This window comes from Mustela lutreola, chromosome 11 (genome assembly GCF_030435805.1).
Source record: "Mustela lutreola isolate mMusLut2 chromosome 11, mMusLut2.pri, whole genome shotgun sequence".
NCBI classification, from domain to species: Eukaryota; Metazoa; Chordata; class Mammalia; order Carnivora; family Mustelidae; genus Mustela; species Mustela lutreola.
The window spans coordinates 92,277,808-92,303,589 of record NC_081300.1 but is presented as its reverse complement, the minus strand read 5'-3'; the positions used below and the strand labels follow the sequence as shown (position 1 = coordinate 92,303,589).

Genomic DNA, 25,782 nt, shown 5'->3' with positions numbered 1-25,782 from the left:
CTGACTCATCCAGGACAGCTGGAATGCTGCCAGAGGGCTCTGGGTCAGGGGGCCTGGGTGTCCTTTCTGGCTCCGCCACTTCCCTCTCCAGGAAATGAAGCTGGTGGGAAAAGTCTAGCGGAGAGTTGGTGCTGGAAGTGATGAGCCAGGTGCACCTCTGACATTTGGGGCCGGATATCTCGTTCCCCTGCTCCGTGCATTTGAGGGTGTTGGGTGGCATCCCTGAGACTGAAACACTAGTTGCCCGCGGCACCCCAGGGGTGAGGAGCGGGTGTCTCCGGGCCGGGCTGGGTGAGGGGGCCGGTGCGGGGGGCGGCGTTGCCCCCAGTTCAGAAGTGCTAAAGCTCGGCGACGCATGCAGAGCTTTACCAAGTAATTTCCACTCCGCGCTGGCAGCTGGCTGGGGTGCAGATGCGACAGGGCGGGTGAGGCGGGGCGACCCTCCTCCCCACGCCCACTAGTTCCAGAGAGGCAGTGAAGACCCCCCCACCCCCACCAACCACCACCACTAGAAGGCTGACCTGAACTGGGGTTGGGGGGTGGCCCTGGAATGTCATCTGGTCGTAGTGACAGGTGGGCCGCTCCCGGGGCTCTGTCACTTAGTCTCCACGTCAGTAGCTGGAGGCTAGTCACGGAGCCCGAGCACGGGACCCAGATGGCCTGGCTCCAGAAGCTCAGGTGCTCCTGAAGCTTCTGTCCCTCGATTTACTCATCTGTCAGATGGGGGAATAAGAGCACCCACTTGAGAAGGCCATGGTCAGGGGTGAAGGAGGGTCTAGGGCTCAGGGAAGGGCCTGGTCTGGGGGGCACTCAGTCAGGGTCGGCTCCTGTCCCATTATCACTGGAGCGCGGCAATCAGGGCAAGGCCTGTCATTGTGCAGGGGTTTGGAAAGGAGGTGAAATAGTCAAGAAAGTAAGAAGCAGAACATATTTTATGTGTGTGTGTGTGTGTGTGTGTACCTTATATATAATATACGGTATTTTCAGGCTCCTTTTCTTCTCAATGTTAGTATCATAATCATAATAACAGGCGACATCTGCCGGGAGCCTGCCGTACCCCACACCCCATCCTAAGTGTCTTGGGGGAGCCTAATGAGTAAGGACACATGTTAGCCCCTTGGCAGTTGAAGAAGGGAAAGGGACTTTCTGAGCGTTCTCCAGGGAGGCGTGGGGAAGCAGGACTCCGCAGTGTTTGCTCACCCCGACCCCCAGTTTGTTACGTTGCACAGACACTTCCAAGCATGGGAGTCTGGCCGCTGAGGGGCTCACATGTGTCGCTGCTGTTCATTCTCTTGGGGACTATTCTTTGATTCTTCCAGGTGGTTTTTGGGAAGGAGCCCCAGCAGCAGACTTGACAGGGGTGCAGTTTGGTGAAAATAATGCTTTAAAAAAAAAAAAAAAGACTTTATTTATTTATTTGAAAGAGCAAGAGCACAAGCAGAGGGAGAGGGAGAAGCAGGCTCCCCATGGAGCAAGGAGCCCAACATGGGACTCGATCCCAGGACCCTGCGATCGTGACCTGAGCCGAAGGCAGACGCTTACCGACTGAGCCACCCAAGCGCCCGAAGATAACACTTTCGATCTCCCATCATCTTCCATTTCTTTTTTTTTTTTTTTTTTTTTTTTTTTTTTTTTTTCAAGATTTTATTTATTTATTTGACAGAGAGAAATCACAAGTAGGCAGAGAGGCAGGCAGAGAGAGAGAGAGAGGAGGAAGCAGGCTCCCTGCTGAGCAGAGAGCCCGATGCGGGACTCGATCCCAGGACCCTGAGATCATGACCTGAGCCGAAGGCAGCGGCTTAACCACTGAGCCACCCAGGCGCCCTCATCTTCCATTTCTGGCCCGACTCTGCTTGTCCGCCGGGGGCCTCCTCCTCTCTGCCCACGGCACCCCGAGGTGTCTCATCCTGAGGTCCATTCGCCCACCCTGCTCTCGTTTCCTCAGGAAGGCGAGAATAATGACAAGTTCTTCACCCACCCCAAGAACGCCAAAGCGCTGGCGGCCTACCTCTTCGCACACAACCACCTCTTCTACCTGATGGAGCTGTCCACAGCCCTGCTCCTGCTGCTGCTCTCCCTGTGTGAGGCCCCCGCCGTCCCTGCGCTCCGGCTCGGCATTTACGTGAGTGTCCGTCTCCGTGGCATACCGGACAGGGAACGTTCTGGAAGGGCACATACTATGAGCAGATGTAAAACAGAGCAGCCCAGTGGTGGGGAGGGGAGATCATAGAGGTTCAGGAGCCACAGTGGATCACCATTCTTGCCTGGGGTCCCTGCTAAAATGAATGCACCCCCCACCCCCGTGATTTGGTTCACTGGTAAATTCCAGGGTGGGGTGCCATCTCTCACTTAGGACCATGGGCCACACCTTGGTTCCCAGTGAGCACTGCACCTGATGAGCCCTGCCACACACCATCTCCAGCCTTGGGCAGGGGAGAGGGAGACGGGGGGCTGGTGATGGGCTATCTTCCCCACACCCTTTGTTGCAGGTTCACGCGACCCTGGAGCTGTTCGCCCTGATGGTGGTTGTGTTTGAACTCTGCATGAAGTTGCGGTGGCTGGGCCTCCACACCTTCATCCGGCATAGACGGACCATGGTCAAGGTGATGGGTCCATCTGTGTATGGCATTGTCTTCCACATTCCCGTCAAGCCTGTATCTTCAGTTTGATTCCACATCTCCCATGGTCTGAGCCCTGCCCTCAGAAGTGTGGCCCCCGGGCCCGTCCTCGCCTTACGGAGCCTTGCTCCAGAGGTCATGGTGCTGCTAACAGGAGTCACCGGGATTTGGCATCTAGTGTGTGCCAGGCCCCGGCATGACAGCCTTTGCAGGAGACGTGTTGTTCTTCCTAGTTTACACCCTGCTACCCAGATGAGAATGGGACCTAAACCCCAGAGGCTCAGGATTCAAACCCAGGTCTGTCTGGCCTCCAGGCCCACGCTGAGCAGGCCAGTAACCTACGGCTCTCTCTGTGCAGTGAGTGGGAACACGGCAGAGTGCGCTTTGCTGCGTAAAAAGCACACACACTTGTCCAGGAGAATGTGCCCGAGGAACGGCAGATCAGGAAGCCCTGCAGGCCCCAGTGGTGTGGGGCGAGCCGAAGGCAGAGGGTGGGCAGACGTGACTGGGCAGAGGGGCAGCCATTCTGCCCGTCAAGCTAGGGGAGCTCTGCCTGTGGCTTCCTTCTCCTGGGGCCACACGCCTGTGTCAGCAGCCACTGGGCTTGTCTCCAGGGACTGCTTAAAGTTGGGGGAGGCCCAAGAGAGCTGGAGAGAAGGGAAGGGCCTCTCGGGCCCAGAGTTGGCAGGACCTGGCCGGCCCTCTGTTCTGGGTATTTGCTGGGTTGGAGGGGCTGATGGTGCTCTGTGCCTGTCCACCCCCAGACCTCCGTGCTGGTGGTGCAGTTCGTCGAGGCCATCGTGGTGTTGGTACGGCAGACGTCCCATGTGCGTGTGACCCGGGCGCTGCGCTGCATTTTCCTGGTGGACTGTCGGTACTGCGGGGGCGTCCGGCGGTAAGGCCTGGGGAACGAGATGCTTGCTATCCTGGCCTGGCCTGGACCTTCTGGGCCTGTAGAGCAGGACCCAGTGAGTCAAGTAGTGATAAGATGAGTCCTACACGCTGGGAGAACATAGTACGCTCACTTTTCCCAGCCGCTCAACCCACATGAAGCAGGAGGTGGGAGTCTGCTCAGATTTTGGTTTCCTGGCACTGGGTCTGGGGTCTCCCCTGTCTTACCTGCAGCCTCCTGGGGCTGGCTTCTCTCTCTGAGCACATCAGTTGCTGAAACACAGCAGCGGCGGCAGCCCAGCTCCAACTTGGCAGGCTGACACCCCCACTGAGCCTGGGGGTGCTGGACTCAGCCTGCCCACCAGCCTGGAGATAAGCGTAGTTCTGAAGGATCCATCTGGAAAATCTCTTGGCTGGGGCACTATTGATGAGAGCAGACTAGCGGTTCATTCTTCAGGCCTATCCTCAAAGCTGGAAGCCAGTGTCCCAGGAGCAGATGGCCCCCAAATGTCTCTGTGTATCCCACATCCCGCTCAGGGAAGCTTTGTGCCCGAGGCCGTGCACTTGGCCTTCTGGCCTTCCCTCTGTCACTCACAGGGCCCTTGTCTTCTAGGGCTCCATGAGCAAGGGGAGGGGCTGCGTGTGTCGCACCTGTCACAGACCAGGGTGCAGTGGGACTTAGTGTGTGAATCAGGAGCCCCAGGTCCCCATCTTGCCCCTAGAGTTCCAGACAGCCCTCCCTGCTTCACCCCTTCCTGCCCCGCTCTCTCCGCAGCAACCTGCGCCAGATCTTCCAGTCCCTGCCACCCTTCATGGACATCCTCCTGCTGCTGCTCTTCTTCATGGTCATTTTTGCCATCCTTGGTGAGTCCATGCACCCCAGGGCCGGCGGCCCCTGAACATCAAAGCCACGGCTGAAGGAGCATTGACTTTGACAGTGTTAAAAGTCCAGAAAGGAAAAAACAAAACAAAACAGAACAAAACATCCAGAAAGGTCTCACAAGTGGTTCAACTCCCATGACCTTCAACTTGGGAGATCCACTATTAGGAAGAAAACGGGAGCCACGCTGTATCTTTCCGCGAGGTCAGTTCCCTTTCCCGTCAGAGCTCCTGCCTGACCTAGGCTACCGTCGCACACACATATCTCTATAGTTACACTTCCTGTTTCCTTCAACCACAAGTAAGTGCGATTGCTTTGCATAGTGAAGCATCTTACATAAGTGGTCACGTAACGTGTGTGTGCCCTCCTGCGAAGTTTCTTCTGCTTTCACTATTATACATCACACAGCTGGGAATGCTCGCACCATCTGTGAGAGTTTGTCCAGGGTGTGTGTCTGGGGAGCATGTGCACACTTCAGCCTCCCCAGGTTCAAAAGCAAGATCATGGCCTTTCGAACCCTGGAGAAGCCTTGCCTCTTTAGATAAGGCCAGATATTAATGTGACAGCCACATCCAGACACAGGGCTTAGACAGTGGAGACTCTGGAACATGGCTGGGAAGCTTGGAGTCTCTTCTTTGGACCTGGGATGGTGAAGACAGGGGAACCAGAGAGCCCTGCCTCTAAGGCCAGCGCCTCAGGCCCTTCTGATTGCTGTGCGCTGAGCCATTGGCTCCCGGGTCACCTCCTGCCCTGCCCCTTACCACCCCTGGTCTCTACAGAATTCCCTTTCTGCTCCAAGGGGGCTACTTCTCCTGAGGTCAAAGCTTCTCCCCTTTCCCCACTCAGAACTTCAGGGACTCAGGGAATAGCCTATTCCAAGACGGAGGCTACTAGTGGTCCCATCTCGGGACTCTGGGCCATAAGAGAACAAGGGGATCCCTTCGGAACTGTTACTTGGCTGTCCTGTTCCGCAAACCAAAATTGCAAACCAGCAGTCTGGTTTCCAAGTCCAGCCTTGGTCTGGAAATGTTGAGCCAACATTTAAAAATTAGATTTCTTGCCTGAAAATACAGATTTCCAGCCCTGATTTTTTTTAATCTTTTTTTTAATTAACAAATTGGAGATGGAATTGTCATATATAACATCGTATTAGTTTTGGGGGCATAACATAACAACTTGATGCTTGTGTATATCATGATCCCTACAGTAAGTCTTGTTAATATCCATCCCCATACAGTTATAGCTTTTTTTCTTGTGATGAGAACTTTCAAATAGATGATATATGATCTACTCTCTGAGCAACTTCCAAATACATGATAGTGTTGTTAACTAGCCATCGTGCTGTACATGTGGCCTTTTCAGTGGTTCTTGGGCCACATCTCCAAAGGGCAACATTTCTGCCATGTCCAAGCACACCTGCTCCTTCAGACAGAGCATGGAGTGTTGCCCAGAATGCCCGAGTCCCCACCACTCCCTGATGCTCTCCCTCTGCCCCCCTGCGCTCGTTTACATTAGTGCAATCCTTTCATGTCTGGGTTGGGGTCCTCTGCTCTAACCTTTTTTTATGTTTTCTGCCACCTTCTAGGTTTCTACTTGTTCTCCCCTAATCCTTCAGACCCTGTAAGTAATCTCTGTGTTTGTCTTTCTTTTTTTGTTGTTATTCTTGGTGTTTTAAAAAATTTTTTGTTTGCTTGCTTGTTTTTAGAGAGAGAGAGAGAGAGCACATGCGTGCATGGGAGGGGGCAGAGGGAGAGAGAGAATCTTACACAGTTTCCACGCCAATGTGGGGCTTGACCCCATGACCCTGAGATCATGACCTGAGCTGAAATCAAGAGTCAGATGCTTAACCGACCGAGCCATCCAGGCATGCCTATCTGTTTCCTTTTTTTATGTGGGGACTTTCCCCTCAGGGGAATGTTTGACCACGGCCACAATAGGAAGGTCTCTCAGCCCAACTTATGGCGCTGGAAAGCTCCTGTCCCATACTTGAACTGCTCCCTTCTTTAAGCACCAAGGGTATCCCCCTTCCTGCCCTTGAGACACGTTTCCAGGATCATAGTCCCAGTCAATGGTCTGCTTCTGCCAGAAGCGCAGAGTTCAGGAAGGCAGAGGCAGCTGGACTCCGCATTTGCTCCTTCCTCTGTCCTCTGCAGGATTCCTTGGGAGGAGGCGGAGTTGGTGGGGTGGGAGGGGAGGACAGGCCAGGGCACTCCAGGTGGCCCATGGCGGTCTGTTTCTGGTGCCAGTGCATTCTTCTGCCTTCTTTCCCTACAGTACTTCAGCACGCTGGAGAACAGCATCGTCAGTCTGTTTGTCCTTCTGACCACAGCCAAGTGAGTGTGGGCTCTGCTTGGGCCTGGGCCCTCTGCCGGTGCCCCAGGGTCTTCTCTTTTCAGCCAAGAATGTTCCACACCCGCGCGCAGACAGGTGCCTGGGGATGGGGGTGGCCTGATGAGCTCGAAGCCCATGGACTGAGAGGAGGGAAGGCAGAACAGAGAGCTGTCCTCTGGGAGGACGGAGAAGGGGAGAAAGCTGGGGGGCCCTGCGGTAATGCTCTGCACATCCAGTTTCCCAGACGTGATGATGCCCTCCTACTCCCGGAACCCCTGGTCCTGTGTCTTCTTCATCGTCTACCTCTCCATCGAGCTGTACTTCATCATGAACCTGGTGAGTGAGCACACGTCTCGCCCCCTTGGAGCTGCCATCCCAGCCGGCACAGCACCGGGCACCGAGGGGATGAAGTAGAGACCGTTCGTGGCGTCCTTTGGGGAGGGGTCCCAGGTCATGGTCAAGTGTGGCGTGGCAGCAAACACCCTGCCGGGACCTGAGTTCCGCTGCTTACAGAGGCGTAGCCTCCCCAAGGTGGTGCTGCTGAGCCGTTAGCACTGGAGCCAGCCTGCTAGGTCAGGCCACCTGGGGCTGTTTGTTTTCCAGCAAACATGAGTCAGACTAACTATAAAAGCTGGTTGGGGCGCCTGGTGGCCCAGTCAGTTGAGCGACCACCTCTTGATTTCAGCTCAGGTCATGATCTCAGGGTCGTGAGATCGCCCCTTCTTCCCCTCATCCCCGCACACACCTGTGCTCTCCCTCTCTCCCCCTAAATCAATAAATAAATAATAAAAGAACTATGAAAGCTGTGGCCAGGCATTGGGCAAAGTGCTTTATATATAAGGATTAAATGATTTATCACAAAACCCCTGGAGCTACTATTACAATTCTCAGCATACCAACGCGGAAACTAGGGGCCAGAGTGGCACAGTGACTTGCCCACAGCCACACAGTGTGGGGCGGCCCGGTGAGCTGGTCAGACCGCAGAGCCCGCTGCACCCACGTGTCTGTTTACCTCCCCACCCCCCACCAACCGGGAACCATCAGAAAAGCCAACACAGGGCACCCTCTGCTCAGAAGAACATGATGTCCCCGCATGCACTGGGAACTTTGGGGGTGTTTGCCGAGGCCCACCTGGCCACCAGGAAGGTTCCTGCCATCAGCAGGTTGCCCTGAAGAGGAGGCTGAACGTCAGGCCCACGTTGAGAGCACACGTCAGTGCCAGAACTATCAGAGAAGCTTTATCAAGTCTTGCATTTATTTTTAAATTATTTTTAGTTTTTTTTAAAGATTTTATTTATTTATTTGTCAGAGAGAGAGAGAGGACAGTTGGGAAGCGGCAGGCAGAGGGAGAAGGGGACCTCCCCACTGAGCAGGGAGCCCGTTAAGGAAACGCATCCCAGGACCTTGAGATCTTGACCCGAGCCGAAGGCAGATGCCTAACAGACTGAACCACCCAGGTGGCCCCTCGGCTTATATTTTATTATTATTTTTAAGATTTTATTTTTAAGTAATCTGTACACCCAGTATGGTGCTGGAACTCACAACGCTGAGATCAAGAATCATATGCCCTCCCAGCTGAGCCAGCCAGGTGGCCCAAGTCTTGTGATTATTTTTATCCTTTCAAGAGCGTCCTTACCCTGCTTCCCACAGTTAGGCCCACTGTAGAAATGGAAAGCACTTGCCCTGGGGTAGACTTGTGAAATGTCCTAAAAACTGGAAGTCTTAAAATGGAAAATATTTTCCTTTTTTTAATTCTTTAAAACCAAAATGCTGGGTATCTATATACATGTTATAGTTCTTATGTACTGTCATCAGTTTAGAATCATAAAAATATATTCTGTGTGACTGATTTGCTTCCATTTGTAACATATTTAGACCTGCGAAAATCTAGGGCATGGGTCAGCAAACTGCAGCCTCCTGGCCAAAGCCAGCCCACCGCCTATTTCTATAAATAAAGTTTTATTGGCCCACCGCCATGTCCATTTGTTTATGCATCATCTGTGGCTGATTCCGTGCTACAGCTGCAAGGTTGAGTAGTTTTAACAGACACCATCTGGCCTTCAGAGCCTGAAATATTTGCTGTCTGTCCCGCTACAGAAAAAGTTTGCTGACCTTCCCTTGATCTAAAGGGGAGTGATGGTGGACCCCTTCAGAGGGATGGAGAAGACAAGAGAGTTTCCCTCAAAATATTTTCGAGAGGAAAAGAAAGCGTTTCCAAAAAAGCCTTCTCTGAATGCTGCTCCCGCCCTCCCGGTGCCCTTCGATAACGCAGACTGTATCATTAATACGCCAGCTCTGGAATTAGGCAGCCTGGGAATGTTGTGCCCTGGAGGGCAGACTGCCCCACTGCCCTGATTTCTGGGGCCATGCATGGAGCCGTGACTCACAGGGAGCAAGGGGGGCTGGCGGGAAGAAGCGTCCTGTGCAGCCGCGCTCCTTCCTGTTTGGAAGTTGGGATGGACCCAGGCTCTCTGGCCATGAGACTGGGCCGAACTGGGTGTAGAACCCAGTGTGTTTCTCTTGCCCTTAGAACCCTGCCCAGCCTGTCATGTGCTTGGGTGGAAAGGAGCACTTGGAGGAAAGTAGAATAATGACTTCATGTATCCGAGAGAAAACTTAGAAATAGCCGTGGATGGCCTTCCCCTGCTGATGCTTAGAGACAAACTTCCTATATAAGGGGCAGGTGGGAGGGTCTTCTCAAGCCCCACCCTCTGGGGTGGTGTGGCTGGAACCGCCCAACCCCTTCAGGCCCCACCCAGCAGGGGAGCCAGGTTCTGTGTTCTTTGCTCATAGCTTCTGGCTGTGGTGTTTGACACCTTCAACGACATTGAGAAACGCAAGTTCAAGTCCCTGCTGCTGCACAAGCGAACCGCCATCCAGCACGCCTACCGCCTGCTCATCAGCCAGCGGGTAGGGACAGCTGGGGTGGGCCTGGCAGGGGAGTGGTCCCTGCTGCCCCTCACTTGCCCCGAGCAGCCCCCGAAGCATGGCAGGGCCAGCAGCCAGGAGTTGTGCCCCTGGGAGAACAGGGAAGAGCTGGGTGCCCTGGGATCCCTTGTTGTCGTTGGGCATCCCCCCAGGGAAGGGGCAGTCTGGGCTCTGCACCTTCCTGCGTTCACACGGCTGTCTGCCCTGTCCCCGCAGAGGCCCGCCGGCATCTCCTACAGGCAGTTTGAAGGCCTGATGCGCTTCTACAGGCCCCGGATGAGTGCCAGGGAGCGTTACCTGACTTTCAAGGCCCTGAATCAGAGCAACACACCTCTGCTCAGGTAGGACTGGACCAGGTGGGGCTGGGTGGCCAAAGGCGCTTGTGAGGCAGAGCCGCAGCGGGCAAAGGCCCCAGCAGGTGGGGGGCAAAGACGCTTGTAGAGATGAGTTTTCCCCACAGAGATTCTTCTACATGCAGATGGTATCGTGCATCAGGTTTCTTTTCACAAGTAGCAGAAGTCCAGGCCAAACCCAGTTCAAGCTGGCTTGACAGAAAAGGAATGCGCAGGCTCATGAAATGGACCAGCCCCGCCACTTGCTCTCAGCCCTGAGCGAGGTGGGGTAACGCTCTGCAAGCAGAGCCCCAGGGCCGGGTGGGCGCACATGCACACGTGCACACACTCACACACAGGCTCTCAGCCCTGGCAGAGCCTCCAGAACCAGCCCTGAGATCTGCATGGGCAGTTTTGGTGTTCCAGACCTCTGATGATCAGAACCCTTCTTTCTGGGCAAGGAAGCGGGCCAGCTTTAGAAACAGGAGTAACCGAGCTCTGTTTGGGCTGAACTTCCATGAAGTCCTCTGCTAGCAGAGGCCTGTCTAAGAGTTACAGCCATCCAGGGGCGATGAACGGTGTCTGTGGTCAGTGTAGATGAAGCAGATTCAGTATGTGTGGCGCCTGGAGGGAGGAGACCCAGGTAAGGGTCCCAGGGGCCCCAGGTGCTGAAACTTGGGGGTGTCCCCTCCCCCATTGAAAGGACCGCAGGTGGACAAGGGAGACCTGAAGCTCAGTGGGAACAGGTTCTGATTTTTTTTTAACCTTTTCATGTTGCTTACAACAGCCTAAAGGACTTTTATGACATCTATGAAGTCGCTGCCTTGAAGTGGAAGGTGAGTGCTTGTGCGTGCGGGACCGAAGACCAGAGAGCCGGAGAGGGAGTAGGGCTGGCTGCTGGGGGGAGGGGGGATGAGGCCCACTGCCCCGGAGGCCCAGTTCCTTCCCGGCTGGAGCACCTCCCAGCTCTCGGCTTGGCGCCCCGCACTGCAGGCCCCCTACATGCCCTGACAGTTGCCCTGCAGGTTCCTCGTTAGGAGCACTGAATCTCGGGTAGACCCCATTAGTCACAGACATTGGGCAAGTTACCGAACCTTCCCAAGGCTCGTCTGACCTGGAAAATGGCAGAACAATGATCCCTACCTACAGTCACCTTCAGGATTACACGAAAAGAAGGCAGGTGCGTGGCACCACTTACAGGCTCCGTGGACAGTGGCGTCACGGTCCTTATTTCCACCCCTGAGTGTTTTCATTGTTCCCCAAGTTAGCCAGGGCGCAGGGCAGGAAAGCGGCAGCCTGACCCCGGGGGCAAGGTTCTGCTCACCATCCTCACAACCCCTCTCCATGGCCCTGTCTCCTGGCCAGGCCAAGAGAAATCGAGAACACTGGTTTGATGAGCTTCCCAGAACAGCATTCCTCATCTTCAAAGGTAAGGTTGACCTGAGTATGACACCTGGGCAGCTGGGGACAGATGGAGGCTTCCAGAGACCATAGACAAGCATTTGAAGAGCCTGCTCCCTGGGTGTGTGTGTACACGTGTGTCTGGATGTGTGCGTACCAGAGGCAGACAGTGCGCTCACCCCAGCAGGCAGGTAAGTGCGGTTTTTAAAAAGGTAATAGGACCGCATTATCAATTCTCTTCTCAAAACCTGCTTTTGGGCCTAATAACGGATTCCAGCTATCCTCCTGTGGCAGGATATATAGTGAGTATAGACGGTCCCTGACATCATGCTTGCCCAGCATAAAATTCAAAATTCTCAAATCCAAGTGTTGCCCCTTAGTTGAATGCCAGTTCTGAAGTTCTGTTGCAGGGTGTGGTTAGCTCTCAGGGGATTCTGAGTGCAAAAAGCCTGAAGCCCGGGTGCGGGCCATTGGGAACAATAGTCAGGATGGTGTAGCCTATTCTGTGATTTCTTCCACAGCTAGGGCTTTGGGCACTACTGTTAGCCTGTAGTCTTTAGAGGGTTTTCCATTCCATGGAGAGATAGTTATTCAAGTGGGTGAACATAGTCCCGGGTCAAGGCCAGCAACAAGTTAAGGTTAGCGGTGGCCAGCAAAGCTTCGCTCTGCTACATTCTGGCTCCGAGCTGCCCGGGCTCTCCCCAGAGCAGCTGTTGGCTCTGTGTTCTTGCCCGAGCACAGGCGTGGGGTTGCTCTCAGAGCACGTCCTCCTTCCTCACCCCTGGGCATAAACACCCCGAATGCTCATGTGTGTGAGGTGTGTGGTATGGGAAAGTGTTCTTGCAAATGGAGATTTCGATGTTAACATGTCTTCTCTTCAAATAGGAATTAATATCCTTGTGAAGTCCAAGGCCTTCCAGTATTTCATGTGTAAGTGTGAAATACCGCAGCTCCAGGCCCCATCCTGCCCGAGTCTTTCACGCTCCAGAAGGTGGAGAGGCAAGGGATTAGCCGTGCCGCCGTGTGGTTGACTTTTTATTACAGAAAATGCCAAGCCTGTGTAAAAGTTGGGGGAGGATAATGAGTGCCCACATACCCATCACCCAGCATCAGCGGCTGTCACCCCATGGCCGGTCTTTCTGTCTGTCTGTACCCACCTCGCTGGGGCTCATCATCCCCTCTCTAGACCTGGAGGTTTTGGAAGCAGATTTCAGAACCACAAGAAGTGTTTGGTTGCTCTGTCACTTGAGTCGGTGTCAATCTATAGGTTTCTCTTCCCTCCCTTTTCTCCATCTTGTGACACTGAGTTGAAGAAACAGGACTGTTGGCCTTCAGTCTTGTTTTTGCATGTTCCTCTGTTGTGTATTTCCTGTCATTCCTGTCATCCAGTGGTTACATCTAGAGCTGTGTTTTCCAGTGTGGTAGCAATTTGCCAGGTGTGGCTATTTAAATTTAAGCAACTAAAATGAAAAAAGCCACAGTAGCTACATTTCAAGTGCTCAGTCACTGCAGACAGCTAATGACTACCAGTCGGGCAGCCCAGAGGAGGCAATTTCCATTGTCCTAGGAAGTCCTCTTGGACAGTACTGATGGAGCGTCCTGATGGCGTTCAGCCTTTCGAAGGAACCCTGGTTCCATTTAGTGGGAAATGGTGTTTAGACACTACAGTTTGAAACGCTGAAGGTGCTCATGGCTTGGAGTTGGTTATTATTTCTAGACCTTTCCATGGACAGAGGTGGGATTTTGCTTTTAAAGATAAACCATATCAGGAGTTGATCCTGACTTTTCTAATTCAAATCCAGGACTATTGCATTTTTACCGAACTTCCTCACCCTTTCATACCCAGATCCCACCCCTGGCCCCCTCTGTCTTATATCCTGGTTCCCAATACCACTCACACAGTTACTCATTCGCTGTACCGCACAGTAGACTCATAACCGTCTCCAGATGGCGATCCCAACACAGTCCCAGCAACACAGAGACTAGAATACCACTCCCCCAGGGAAATATGTTCACATGACACATGTTAAAGTCATCTGTAGTAGTCCTTTCTCCAGGTGGCGGTGTCGCCACCTGGACACACATTTAGGTTTCTTTATTTCATTTTATTTTTGATTTTCAGGGATTGCTTTTTTGACATCTTTGTTTTATACTTTTGTAAATTACCTATGTGGTTCCAAGTCAGATCTACAAAACAAATATATTTAAGGATATCTCATGTACATCCAGTCAAACCTCCTCCAATGGGTAACTTTTATTTTGGTTTCTTCTTCCATTATTTAAAAACTATAAGTAGATGTATATGTATTCCTATCCCCATGTCTTAACTCAATGATGGCATACTTCATATACACTTTTTCCCACTTTGCTTTTTTTCCCTTAACCATATATCCCAGAGATCACTCCCCATCGATATAGGGAGATGTCCCTCATTTCTTTCTAGAGTTGATACATCACTGTTTCATGAATGTGTCATAGTTGATCCAACCAGTCCGCTGTTGATCATTTAGGGCACTTCTAGATTTTTGCTCTCACAAACAGTTCTCCAGCAAATAGCTTGCAGGACACGTTGATTTGTGTTTTGCTGTTGTCTCATGGGGGTGGATCGCTAAGAAGTGAGGCTGGTGTGTAAAAGGCCAAATGAATATGTCGTTCTGCTAACTAGCTCATGTAGTCGTCTTAAAATCACCTGTCTCTAGGGAAGGGTAACCATTTTAATGTGCAAATGTCTTTTACACTGATGTGGAATGGCCTGTAGGATTTACTGAGACCGCTGGTATCCCTACGGCGACATAGAGCATGCTTCTGGAAACCTGTGGCTGTTTTTCTGAGTGAAACCACTGGTTGATGTAGCTCCTGTGAAAGCACTGATCTAACCCATGGGTGTGTGGAGCATCTCCTGGGGGCTGCTGGGAAAGTCGCCAGGGGGCTACAGTGCTGAGCTGTAGGTTCGTACACCCATCCGTGTTTTCTCTCTTATGGGCCTGTCTGTTTGCAGACCTGGTGGTGGCCGTCAACGGGGTCTGGATCCTTGTGGAGACCTTCATGTTGAAAGGTGAGCCCTGGCCGGGGGACCAGCCGGTCCTGTGGGCACACCTGCCGCCCCCTTGCCCCACCTGACCTCCCACCTCTTGTCTCACAGGCGGGAACTTCTTCTCCAAACAGGTGCCCTGGAGTTACGTCGTCTTTCTGACTAGTAGGTTTCTGAGTGTGGCTTTGCTGAATTGCTTGTCTGAAACCCTGGCCTGGGAGGGAAAACCTCAGAAGGGCCTCGATGTCCGCTCAGGCCGAGTGTGGGAGGGGCTGGGGTCAGGCCCCTACTAACTGCCTCCTCCTGTTCCCAGTCTACGGTGTGGAGCTGTTCCTGAAGGTTGCTGGCCTTGGCCCCGTGCAATACCTGTCCTCCGGGTGGAATCTGTGAGTGGACTGCGTGTTTCTTAACCATGGCCGAGACCGAGAGGGCCGTGGGTCCGCTCCCTACACACCCACAGCATGCGCGGTGGTCTGCAGTGGCCGGAGGAGGGGCCAAGGACAGGATAAGGCCTTTGTCTCCAGGAAGAGTTCTGCGTGTGGCTCTGGGACTTGCCAGCATCAGGCCCTTGTCCTACTCTCTCGGGCCCTCCTTGCGTATTCCTCCTAGACACGGCCTCTTTTTTTTTTTTTTTTTTTAAAGATTTGATTTATTTACTTGAGAGAGAGACAGTGAGAGAGAGCATGAGAGAGGAGAAGGTCAGAGGGAGAAACAGACTCCCCAAGGAGCTGGGAGCCCGATGCGGGACTCGATCCTGGAAATCTGGGATCATGACCTGAGCTGAAGGCAGTCGCTCAACCAGCTGAGCCACCCAGGCACCCCTAGACATGGCCTCTTACGGGGCCTTAGGCTGGCTGGCTCTAACTAGTCATTTAGTCCCTGTGCCCATCGTCGACAACTAAGCTCTTTGCTTCTCCTTAATGATTCCATCAGAGAAGGAAGCTCCTCCACCCACTTCAGTCAGCCGCTAGCTGGGGGTGGTGAAGAGACCTGAGCAGCTCTCGGCCCCGTTCCACAGACACCTCCAAGGCCCCCTCTCTCGAGGAGGGCTGGCTGGCTGGCCTTGCGGGGAACCCAGCCTGCCCATCCTGCCCCTTCCTCAGTGACCTCATCGGGGTCAGAGGTCACCCATATAACCCAACATCTGCCGTTAGACCAGTGTAGGACCTTGGGGCATTGGAGGGGGTGGTGTTTCCTGGGCATTTCTGATCCCTGCTGTGTATGCTGTGCCTGGGGTCCAGCCAAGTTGGCCTCAGAAACCCCAGGGCAGAAGGAAGCTGCTTCCAGAGCTGTGCAGCTGCAGGCTCTTGCTCTTACTGGGGTCAGCATGTGGGTTCCCTGGAAGGGAGCACTGAGAAGGGGACTGGGGAGCAGGGAGCGCGGGAGGGAGGTGGGCCCGGGCAGGCTGAATGGACTTTGCTTCTCCCTGTCCCTCCCAGGTTCGACTTCTCGGTCACAGTGTTCGCCTTCCTGGGACTGCTGGCTCTGGCCTTCGACATGGAGCCCTTTTATTTCATAGTGGTCCTGCGTCCCCTCCAGCTGCTGAGGTGACAGGGGCAGGGGCAGGGTGCGGAAAGCCTTGGGGCTGGTCTGGGAAGTGGCAGGACGGTGCCAGAAGATTCACGAGCCTGGTGTCAGAGACGCACCCCCTGTGGAGGCACCTGACTCCTGTCTCCACTTGTGGGGCCTGCGGCTTGCCCATCTCCCCACTTCGCGGGTGACGCTTGCCTCTGACCATGGAGGGGAAGCATGGCCCATGGTGCGGGTGACCTTGGCCTGCAGCCACAGAGACACATGAGCTCAGGTTCCTAAACCAGAAGGCCACAGCCTCTGAGGGTGCAGGGGGATTTTTGGCACAGCACCTTGTCAAGAAAAACCCTCCCTGGTCTCCGCTTTTCTGCAGAGACGGCTGTGGGGCACTAGTAAGGCACCTCGTTCCCACCTGGGGGTCGTGAGCTCTTGGTGTCTCCAGTGGATTGCGGTATCCAGCCATGATCCCATACGTGTCCTTCCTGGGAGGAGAGGTGGACGTGGGCACGATCGGGGGCAGTGTTTCTAGAAGAACCCACAGCTGTGCCCCTGTGGTGGTGGCCAGGGGTGGGGGGATGTCCGCTTCCTCCCCACACACCATGGCTCTTTCTTGGCCGCCGAGCCTCTGTGCCCCCAGTTCCTCTGCAGGCGTGGCTTCTGTTCCCTTCTTGCCTCCCTGTGTCGGGTGAGGCCTTGTCTCTCTTGGAGCCTCCTGGTTCTGTTGCTGACCAGTGGCAAACAGCCACGGCTGCCTCTTCCACCAAAGAAGAGGCTGGGGATGCCCCTGGGCCAGCAGCAGGGTGGGCAGCAGGGCTCGGGTGGGCGAGAGGCTCGGGCCATCCCCTCCCGTCCGTGCTGGGGGTGGGGGCTGCGGCCACTCTGAACGCCACCTGGTCTCTTCCTTCAGGCTGTTCAAGTTGAAGAAGCGCTACCGCAACGTGCTAGACACCATGTTTGAGCTGCTGCCCCGCATGGCCAGGTACCGCCCGCCTCTCGGCCCCCGGGGCCAGGCGCCCCGAGGCTTGCGCCCCCAGGGGGGCAGCTGGGTGGTAGTCGGGGGAGAGGAGGCGGCCCGCAGAGGACTGAAGGGTCTCCAAGGAGACTGAGCTGTTGACCACCACAGGTCTCCCTGGTACCACTTTCCTCCACTGACCTGTCTGAAATACTGAGTAGGGAGGGCAGGGAGCTGTCCACTCACTTACCACCTGTGTCTACATTCACAGGTAAGGGGTCACCTGTGAGTCTACCTTCACAGGTAAGGGGTGAATCTCCGGTAAGGGGCATCTGTTAATAGAGTCCTGGCTCGAGCCACTTTTGACCCCAGACCTGAATCACGAGGCCCCTTGCCTGCAGGCACTTTCCAGTCGGTAAACCTGGCTAGGGGCATGCCTGTCCGTCAGTCAGCGCAGTGGGTCTGAGGACGCGGGGCTGCCGGAGGCGCCGGTCTCTCCTGCCTGGCCCCCAGTGACCCTGTCCCTCCTGACCCTCCTCCCCAGCCTGGGCCTCACCCTGCTCATTTTCTACTACTCCTTCGCCATCGTGGGCATGGAATTCTTCTGCGGAATCCTCTACCCCAACTGCTGCAAGTGAGTACACGGCGGCCCCCCCAACCCTGCCCGCCCCCAGGCAGCCCGTGTTTCCCGAGGCCCCAGGCCAGGACCAGCGTGCTGCCCCCAGCCCCTCTAAGTGGGTCCCCCGCAGCCTTGGGGGCCGCAGGGACACAGTCTCTGAGCCACAGCACACTTCAAACCCCCTGGAATCACTTTGCTTTGCTTTCCGGGGCCTTAGTTGAATACAGTAGCCACGTGAGGGACCTGGACTCAGAGGGCTGTCTCTGAAGTGAGGACATCTGAACAGGTTTCCTATCCCCTTGCCCTTGCCCTTGGGCTGAGGTCTGAAGGCCGCCCTTCAACTGGGAGCGGCCTGAGGCCCGACTTCTTTGGTTTCCTCCCACTTCTCTGGGGGCGATGGGGACTCGGCAGACACATCGGCTCAGGCCTCCTGGCAGCACTGATGGACACCCACAGGAAGGCCTTTGGGGGCCGGGGTAGAGTGTGGAGAGCACCAGCTCCCATGACCTCTCCCTCCTCCACGCCACCACAATGAAAGCAGTGTGCTCGGACATTAATTCTCCAGTGAGTGTTCTCCAAACTTTAGCCCATGAGGCCTCAAGCACAGACTCCTTCCAAAGACACTGGCAGCCGTTTTGAGTGTCAGGCTAGGCTCAGACCCAGGCCGAGAACAGCGGGTCACAAACTCCACAGTGGGCCAGAGCCACCAGGGCAGCTGCCCAAGGTCTGGGACTCTGCATTCTGAACAAGTCCCCTGGCGGCCCAAGGACCAGACACACGGAAACATCGGCATGAATGTTAACTGAGCCGACAGAAAGGGCGACAAGGAGAGCTGCAAATAAGCTCTTAGAACAGGGGCAGCCTTTCGGAGCATCCCAACCTGGTGCTGGGGCGAGCCTGGCAAGGGGCTTTCTCAGGGCCAGCAGGGCCACTGTCCGGCACCCAGGCCCCAGAGCAGATCACAGGTGGGCAGAACCAGGGCAGACACTGCCCTTCTCTCCCTCCAGTGGCTGGGAGGGAGATGGCTTCCCTGGTGGCAGAGCAATGCCCAGTGGATGCAGATAAGCAGGGGGCAAGCCCAGGAGTCCCCAGCTACGCCCAACTGGTGAGAGGAGCCAAGGGCCGCCCTTGAGCCGAGAACGTGGGCCGGAGAGCTGGGGGCTGGGCCAGGATGGCCGCTCCCAGGTCAGAGCTTGGTTCGCTTAAGCCTTTTGTCCTCTGTCGAGGTGACCCATATTCTTGCGACCTTCCCTTCTGCCCCTCTGTCTCCCTGGCCAGTACGAGCACTGTGGCCGATGCCTACCGCTGGCTCAATCACACCGTGGGCAATAAGACTGTCGTGGACGAAGGCTACTACTATCTCAATAACTTTGACAACATCCTGAACAGCTTCGGTGAGTGCAGAGGCCACAGGCAGCACAGTCCCCAGACCCACTGCCTTTGTCAGTCACCGCGGGCCCCAGATGGGTCCTAGCAGAGCTGTCCGAAGCTTCCCGGGTCCTCTGGAGCCTCAGCAGGGCCTGTGGTTGGCCCTGTCACAGGGAGGTCGGGCCACCAGCTTTCGTTCCTGGGAGCGAGAGCTCATGCTTTGCTCGGAAGGGGACAGCCCCACAGTTGCAGGGTGGGACAGCCACACCAACCTGCCACAGTGCCCTGCACTGACCCCAGCTCAGGTCCACACGGGGCTGCTCCTGTGTTCTGTGGAGAGGCTGGGGCCAGGGCAAGGGCAGGGGTAGGACATGGCTCAAGAGGAATGGGAGCCCCGCACAGCATCCCAGAACCACAGCAAGTCAGGTCTGAGTACTCTTACCCCGCCGCCCGACCCCAGCCCTGGTTCGTCCCAGGGTGCTGAGGCAGCGGGCATGCTCTTTGGGAGATAGGCCAAGCTGGCAGCACTTGTGGGGTGTGCGCTCAGGGAGGGCCTTGGAACGCACAGCTCACGCTGGCAGATGAGGACGCCATCATTTAGGTGCGTGGTACCCCGGACACGTGGAGAGAGGCCACTTGAAACAGACTTGGAAAAAGTGAGTCTCGTTCTCTCTTCCCTTCGGCAGTGACCTTGTTCGAGCTCACGGTTGTCAACAACTGGTACATCATTATGGTAAGGCCCTCGGTCGGCTCCTGGGGGCATCCTCCCGCCGTCCTCTGAGGCCAGCTCTGGTCTTGCCTGGCCCCCGAGGGGATGTGTCACTCTTCTGTGCTCTGTCGGGGTTGGGGGCCTGGGTCACACCGGGTTGGGGTTCTGCCCAGAGCCCACGGTGCAGGCCGGGCCCCAGGAGCCACCCTCTGCGTCTGCATCCCTGCCCCATGCGTGTCCCCTAGTGGCCTGGAGATGCCAGTTAGGGTCTCTGTCCTCCCACCGCTGTCAAGGAGCTGTGTGGCAAGGGTTGTTAGGTTTTGTTTTCTATCCTTAAATTCTTCCAAGTCTTCCACCCCTGCTTGGGACAAAGACTGCCCGTGTCAGTGCGGAGCCCCGCCACCCTGGGGAGCGTCCAAGGCTCTTGCAGCATGGAAGAGTTTTTAGACCCCGGGAGTGAGGGCCCCCCCACCCCGTCCTGTGTCTCCCACAACCCCAGGCAGATCGGGCAGGGTCTGTAAAGAGCATGTGGGGGACCATGGAGTGGCCCAAGTGCACAGTGACCCGGCCCCGCCCAGGCGCTCACTCACTGGCCACCTCCCCATGTCCCCAGGAAGGCGTCACCTCTCAGACCTCACACTGGAGCCGCCTGTACTTCATGACTTTTTACATCGTGACCATGGTAGGTCCCTGGCCACGCTCTCTGCCCTTCAACACTCAGAGCTTCCAGCTGCCCCTGCCTGGTGGGCGGCCACTGAGGGACGAGGGGCCGGGACTTGGGGTCAGCATCTGACAGAGCTCGGCCGGAGTCGGGTCCTGCAGCAGCTCATGCACCCCTTCCCGCTCTCTGCGCCCGGCCAGGTGGTGATGACCATCATCGTCGCCTTCATCCTCGAGGCCTTCGTCTTCCGAATGAACTACAGCCGCAAGAACCAGGACTCGGAAGGTCTGTGCGAGCAGCCGTGGCCAGAGCCTTCCCACTGCTCGTCTGCCTGGTGCCCGGCCGTCTGGCTGTCCAGTCCTGCTGTCTGGCTGTCCAGCTGTCCAGGCTTCTGGCAGTTCAGCGTGTCTGTCTGGTTTATCTGTTACATCTCTCACGTGCATTGATTTTCAAATTCTTGTCTTTTGATTTTCAAACACTTGTTGATGGGAGAAGGCTTTTGATATCATGTTCAAAATAAAAACAGTCCATGTCCGAGATTAGAAGACTCGCAGAGCAGAGACAGGCCTATTGTGAACACAACAGCCTCTGGCTGTCCTTTCCGCTGCGACCTCCGCATCTCTAAATCACACGGTCACGGTGGGGTTCTAGATTGAAAGGGTGTGAATGCCACACCAGCGGCTCCTCCTCCTGCAGCTGGGTGACCGCAGCTCCAGTAATGGCCTCGCGTCTTCCAGGATGCAGAGCTTTGTGCGTACCGATCCTTCCAGATTCTCCGTCAGAGCCGCTACAGACCTGTTCATTGTTTCCAAATCTGTCTTATCAGGCCATCTGACCATTTTGACTCAGAGACTCCCTGCCGAAACCCTCTGTCCCCTGGAAGCTGCTGGCCCCGCCAGCGTCCCCCGCACCTGCAGCAGAGGGAGGGAAGGGATGTGCGTGCCCGACAGTGAGGGTTTGCGGTGGGGGCGCCATGCTGATGCGGGTTTTCTCAGGAAAGGAACCTTAGGACGCCTGCCGGGGCCGCAGGGAGGAGGGCCGAACCAGGCCAAGCCAGATCAGGGGGCTCTGAGCCCCAGGCTCCTTCCCAGCCCCGGCCTCCCTTCCCACAGTTGACAGCGGCATCACCCTTGAGAAGGAAATCTCCAAAGATGAGCTGACTGCTGTCCTGGAGCTCTACCGGGAGGGGCGGGGAGCCGCGTCCGACATGGCCCGGCTGCTCAAGGTCCTCTCTCAGATGGAGAGGCACGAGGTGAGGAGCCGTGGGGCCGCCTCCGATGGAGGGGCAGGTTTCGGCTTAGTGGAGGGCCTGCCCCGCTTGGGCCCACCCCAAGCCTCTGCCTTTTATTTATTTATTTTTTAGCAAAACACTGTGGTGTTTCTGGGACGGAGATCAAGGACCAAAAGTGACCTGAGCCTAAAGATGTACCAAGAGGAGATTCAGGTAGGAGCGCCCCTGCTCCTGCTGCCTAGACCCTCCCTGCTCCTGCTTGGGGGTGGGCCTCCCCGCTGCTGAGCGGGGACGCCCCCTGTCCCTATCCTGAGTGTGCAGGCGGGGAGGCTCCGGTGGGGATCGGGGCCATCCGGTGGGACCGCGGCCAGTGGGTCTGGGACGCAGGGCTGGGTGGAGCTCTGGCTCGGCCGTGAGCCCTCGGCCCTTCCCCACCACGAGAGCTCTCCCATATGGCCCTGCTGTTCGAGCTTTCCCCAGAACCTACCCCAATTCTTGCTCTGAGCCAGCGTCACAAGCATGGCATGCACAGCAGGGGACATCGTGGCCAAAAGGGGCTGCAGGGGCCTGGAGAGCTGGCAAAGGCAGGGCTCGTCGGAGGGGGCGGCCTCTGCTCAGGGCCATCAGGTTCTCTGTTTGAGGTTTTTGTTGTTGTTCTAATTTAAGAGAAGGGAGAAGTCAAATTTTTTTAAGTAAAATTTCCCCATCTTTCCACATCAGCAGCTAAGTAAGCGAGCTTGTGAAGCACCACAGGGGCCGGCGCCCCACGTCCCCGCAGAACCCCACAGAGCGCAGGCCACCAGCGCACGAGCTCTGCTTTGGCTCTTCTCTTCAGCCTCTGGGTCCCAGGGCTCGGGGGAGGGTCTCCCACACCACCCATCGTGACTCTGCAGTTTCTGGCATCCTCACAGCTAGAAATCCCTCTGTTTCCACGGGGACAGTGATGACCACTGCCCACGCCCAGAAGGCAGGGAGGCTGCAGCTCCCCGAGCTGACTCACACCGTCCTGAGAACACGCACTCAGCTGCTGTCCTTTGTCCTCTGCCCGTGTCCCCACCTGGCCTCAGTGTTTCCCTCTGTACAGTGAGGGGTGCAGAAAGAAGGCCATCTGAGTCTTGTTTAAGCTTTCAAGTTCTGTGGCTCAGATTTTTTGAACATGTAAGGCAGCTTTTCTGATTCCTTAATCACCTGAACACCCGTCTCTGAAAATGTCAGACGACATAACAATATGGGTCTTAGGCGGGTTACTTTTTTTTTTTTGCAAAATGGTGTCACGGCCTTACCAGGGGGGTACGTACCAAAAGCAACGTGGGAGTTCGGAGAGGCCCTCAATGTCTTCCAGCTTCATAAAACTACTAAGCCTCGGTTTTCTCAGGTGTATCATGAGGACACGGTTCCTGCTGAGCTCAAAAGGCATAACACCCGGGAATCCCTTTGTGAAGGACAAAAGATTATGTTCACAACCAAACAGAGGGTGATGATGAGTACCTAGGCTTTGCTTAAAGAGATGCTATGGGCCAAGGAGAACATTTATAAGGAGGCTTGCAAACCTCTAATCAATAAGGGAAAGATTTCACAGTAATTTTCCTATCAGAGGCATATGCAGAATTCCCAGCAGGTCCAGGGGTGTCCTGAGTGAGGCTGGCTCCCACTGGCCGCTGTGTTCCCCGGGCAGTTGGGGGCGGTGCTCGCTGGGCAAGCACGGGACTGGCGGGGAGGGGTGCCGGCCGCTCAGTGCCCCGTCCGCGCTCTGCTCTAGGAGTGGTACGAGGAGCACGCCCGCAAGCAGGAGCAGCAGGAGGGACCGTTCGGCAGCAGCGGCCGGGGCCCTGCCACCCAGCTGCTCCCAGGCAGCCGCCAGCGCTCCCAGACCGTCACCTAACTCCAGTACGCAACAGCCGTCTCGTCTATGCAATAACGCAATAGTATTATTTTACTACAACGTATGGAAAAAATGCGTGTGTGTGTGTGTGTGTGTACATGCACACGCATTCATATATATGCACATATTTATATATAGGAAGAGAAAAAGACAAGATGGGGCTTGGTGTGTAACCACCCTGCCCTGTTTTTCGTAACCCCAGAGATCACTTTGGTTTAGGGGGTTAGGCTGCCTATGAGCTCTTCCTAATGTGGAAGGTTCCAGAAGGCCTCTTCAGAAGAAGACCACTTGGATAGATCCTGCCGATCTCTGCAGGGCTCGCCTTCAAAGTGGGTCAGCCCTCCCTAGGCCAGATCCAAACCGTCTTCCCCACGCTGCTCTCACACTCGCATCCCAGCTGATGGCTTCCCCACTAACTTTCCCTGCGGCCTGCGTCACGGGGTGTCTGTGGCCTGCGTTAGGGACACAACCACTTAGGATGTGGGTTAGTATTTCTCTATATATGATAATATAATAGAACATTCCTTCGGGGGACCAGTGCCTAGGACCTAACGGATAGCATAATCAAGGGGTGTGATCATACCCACATGGTCAGATCTCGGCCAGTGCTGGGCAGCACGAGAGTGTGCGTGATTGCACAAGATTGTGCGAATTTTACATCCCAGCTCTTTAAGTCTTCCCTCCCATACTTTCTTTGGTTTAACTCTTGTGGCTGCAGATCCTTCTAAAATAGCCTCCTTTAGAATCTCAGGAGGAGAGCAAGCAAAAGGCCAGGCTGATGGCTGCCGGACGCATTCCTGAGACGGGCTTTCTCCACTCGATCCCTTTTCCTTGGGATTACCTTGTTCCAGCAGAGAGACATCTCAGTTAACACAGGATTCTGCTGAACACAATGGCAGATCCTTCACACTGTGCATTAGGTTCTGCTGCTGGAAAGGGGTGCACAGAGCTGACACTCCCCCAGTGGGGTGGTCCACGGCAGGCCTGCGCCTGAACCCCTGCTGGTCCACTGGGACAGCTCCCCTCTGCCCCCACCTTAAGCAGTCCCCTCCGTGGACTCGCCCAGGGTTTTTCACTGGCACAGCTAGCTTCAGGTGAGCCCCTGGTTAACCGAGGACCCCACTATCTTGGGGGGGCTGGTTCTCTTGAGGTCAGCTTGGTTGGGTAGGACCGGTGCTTGAATCCAGAGCGGACGTTGGGGTGGGCAGCCCGGTGAGCGCTGTTGGCGGCAGCAGAAACAGGGTCAGAGCAGAGGGAGTTCTGGTTCAGCTCCGCTGGGCTGCAGACCTAGCACAGGGCAAGAGGCGGAGGCTCTGGGATGAAAGGGGTCGGCAGGGGGCAGGGGCATCCCGGTCTAACCAGCTTTCCAGATGCCTCCACTGCCTCCCAGGACTTAGAAAGGTGGGTGGGCAGAAGTTTCTCCCTGCCACGCCCTCTTCCTAGCAGGGCATGGCTTGATCCCAGGGGTGCCATCCTGGAGGCCCCGGAGGGGCTGATTCCCAGAACCAGCACTGCAGAGCTGTGCCCCTCAACAAGGCAGGAGTGACAGGCATTTGTTTCTGTTTTTAAAGCACAGCCCCTTTGGGGAAACAATGAACCAGGGAGATCCCCATGGGGCGCCAGGAGACTGGCATTGTCCTCTCTGGCTCTGGAGGGCCACCAGCCAGCACAGGCAGCTCTGCACCGAGCCCCAGGCCAGAACCCCTTGCCCTCTCCAGAGAAGGAACTTTATTTATAATTTGCACAATTGGGTGCCTTTTAGCCTTTGTGTGTTGAAATGGGTATTTTGGAATCAGGAGTCAAGGGACAGCTTTCAAAGGAGGATAGGTCATAGGTCCTTTGCCCTGAGTGTTTGAGCTTCATTCTAGCCCCTTCCCCTGGTGAACCAGGGAGGGGTGCCAGGGTAGTTCAGGCCCCTCGTGTGAGGGTGGTACCAGCCCCAGTCCTCTGAGAAAGACCCTGATTTTAGCTAGATGGGATGAATGCGGCAGCCGTTGCGCTGCAGGCCAGACTCTGGCCAGTAGTGGGCGCTTGTCATTGAGGCTAAGGACAGCTGGCCCCTTGGGGTCACCTAGGCCTGTGAGATCTGGGGGACCTGGGACATCATCCAGTTCAGATGCCCTCTCACCATCCACGTCCTAGCCGAATGGAACCAAGGTCAAACCAACCTGCCCTTGGCCATGATGGCAATATGCCCCTGCCCCGCTTTGGAGGGACACCACCTGGTCCCTCCTCCTCGCCTCCCTCCCCACACCCAGCCTTACTCCACACCACGTGACAATCATTTTGTATGGATAGCGGGAGCAACACTGTAAGGTTTTGTACATTGGTGATTTGTTACCTAGAAAACCCACTGTGTCTCCAGATTTCTGGCATATTAATAAAAAAGCCTCTGCTTTGTAAACGTGGCTGCTGCCT

At 55.6% G+C, this 25,782-nt stretch overlaps 1 protein-coding gene across 6 annotated transcripts in view; it reads left to right on the top strand.

Annotated features, from left to right (window-relative positions):
- TPCN1 (two pore segment channel 1) overlaps positions 1–25,768 on the top strand; it is a 59,594-nt gene extending 33,826 nt beyond the window's left edge. For 3 of the 6 annotated variants that reach the window (XM_059139448.1, XM_059139453.1, XM_059139452.1), the window contains exons 5-29: positions 1,946–2,122; positions 2,490–2,603; positions 3,383–3,513; positions 4,285–4,373; positions 5,975–6,009; positions 6,664–6,722; positions 6,957–7,056; positions 9,514–9,630; positions 9,865–9,989; positions 10,768–10,816; positions 11,346–11,409; positions 12,267–12,311; positions 14,380–14,436; positions 14,524–14,577; positions 14,726–14,798; positions 15,852–15,959; positions 16,850–16,921; positions 17,439–17,528; positions 18,792–18,907; positions 19,568–19,614; positions 20,204–20,272; positions 20,452–20,536; positions 21,364–21,503; positions 21,615–21,695; positions 22,203–23,225. In XM_059139448.1, coding sequence (XP_058995431.1) covers positions 1,946–2,122; positions 2,490–2,603; positions 3,383–3,513; positions 4,285–4,373; positions 5,975–6,009; positions 6,664–6,722; positions 6,957–7,056; positions 9,514–9,630; positions 9,865–9,989; positions 10,768–10,816; positions 11,346–11,409; positions 12,267–12,311; positions 14,380–14,436; positions 14,524–14,577; positions 14,726–14,798; positions 15,852–15,959; positions 16,850–16,921; positions 17,439–17,528; positions 18,792–18,907; positions 19,568–19,614; positions 20,204–20,272; positions 20,452–20,536; positions 21,364–21,503; positions 21,615–21,695; positions 22,203–22,367 — 2,262 coding nt within the window. In that variant the 3' untranslated portion in view covers positions 22,368–23,225. The other 3 variants (XM_059139449.1, XM_059139451.1, XM_059139450.1) reach the window with 2 other exon arrangements.
- The last annotated feature ends 14 nt before the right edge of the window (positions 25,769–25,782 follow it).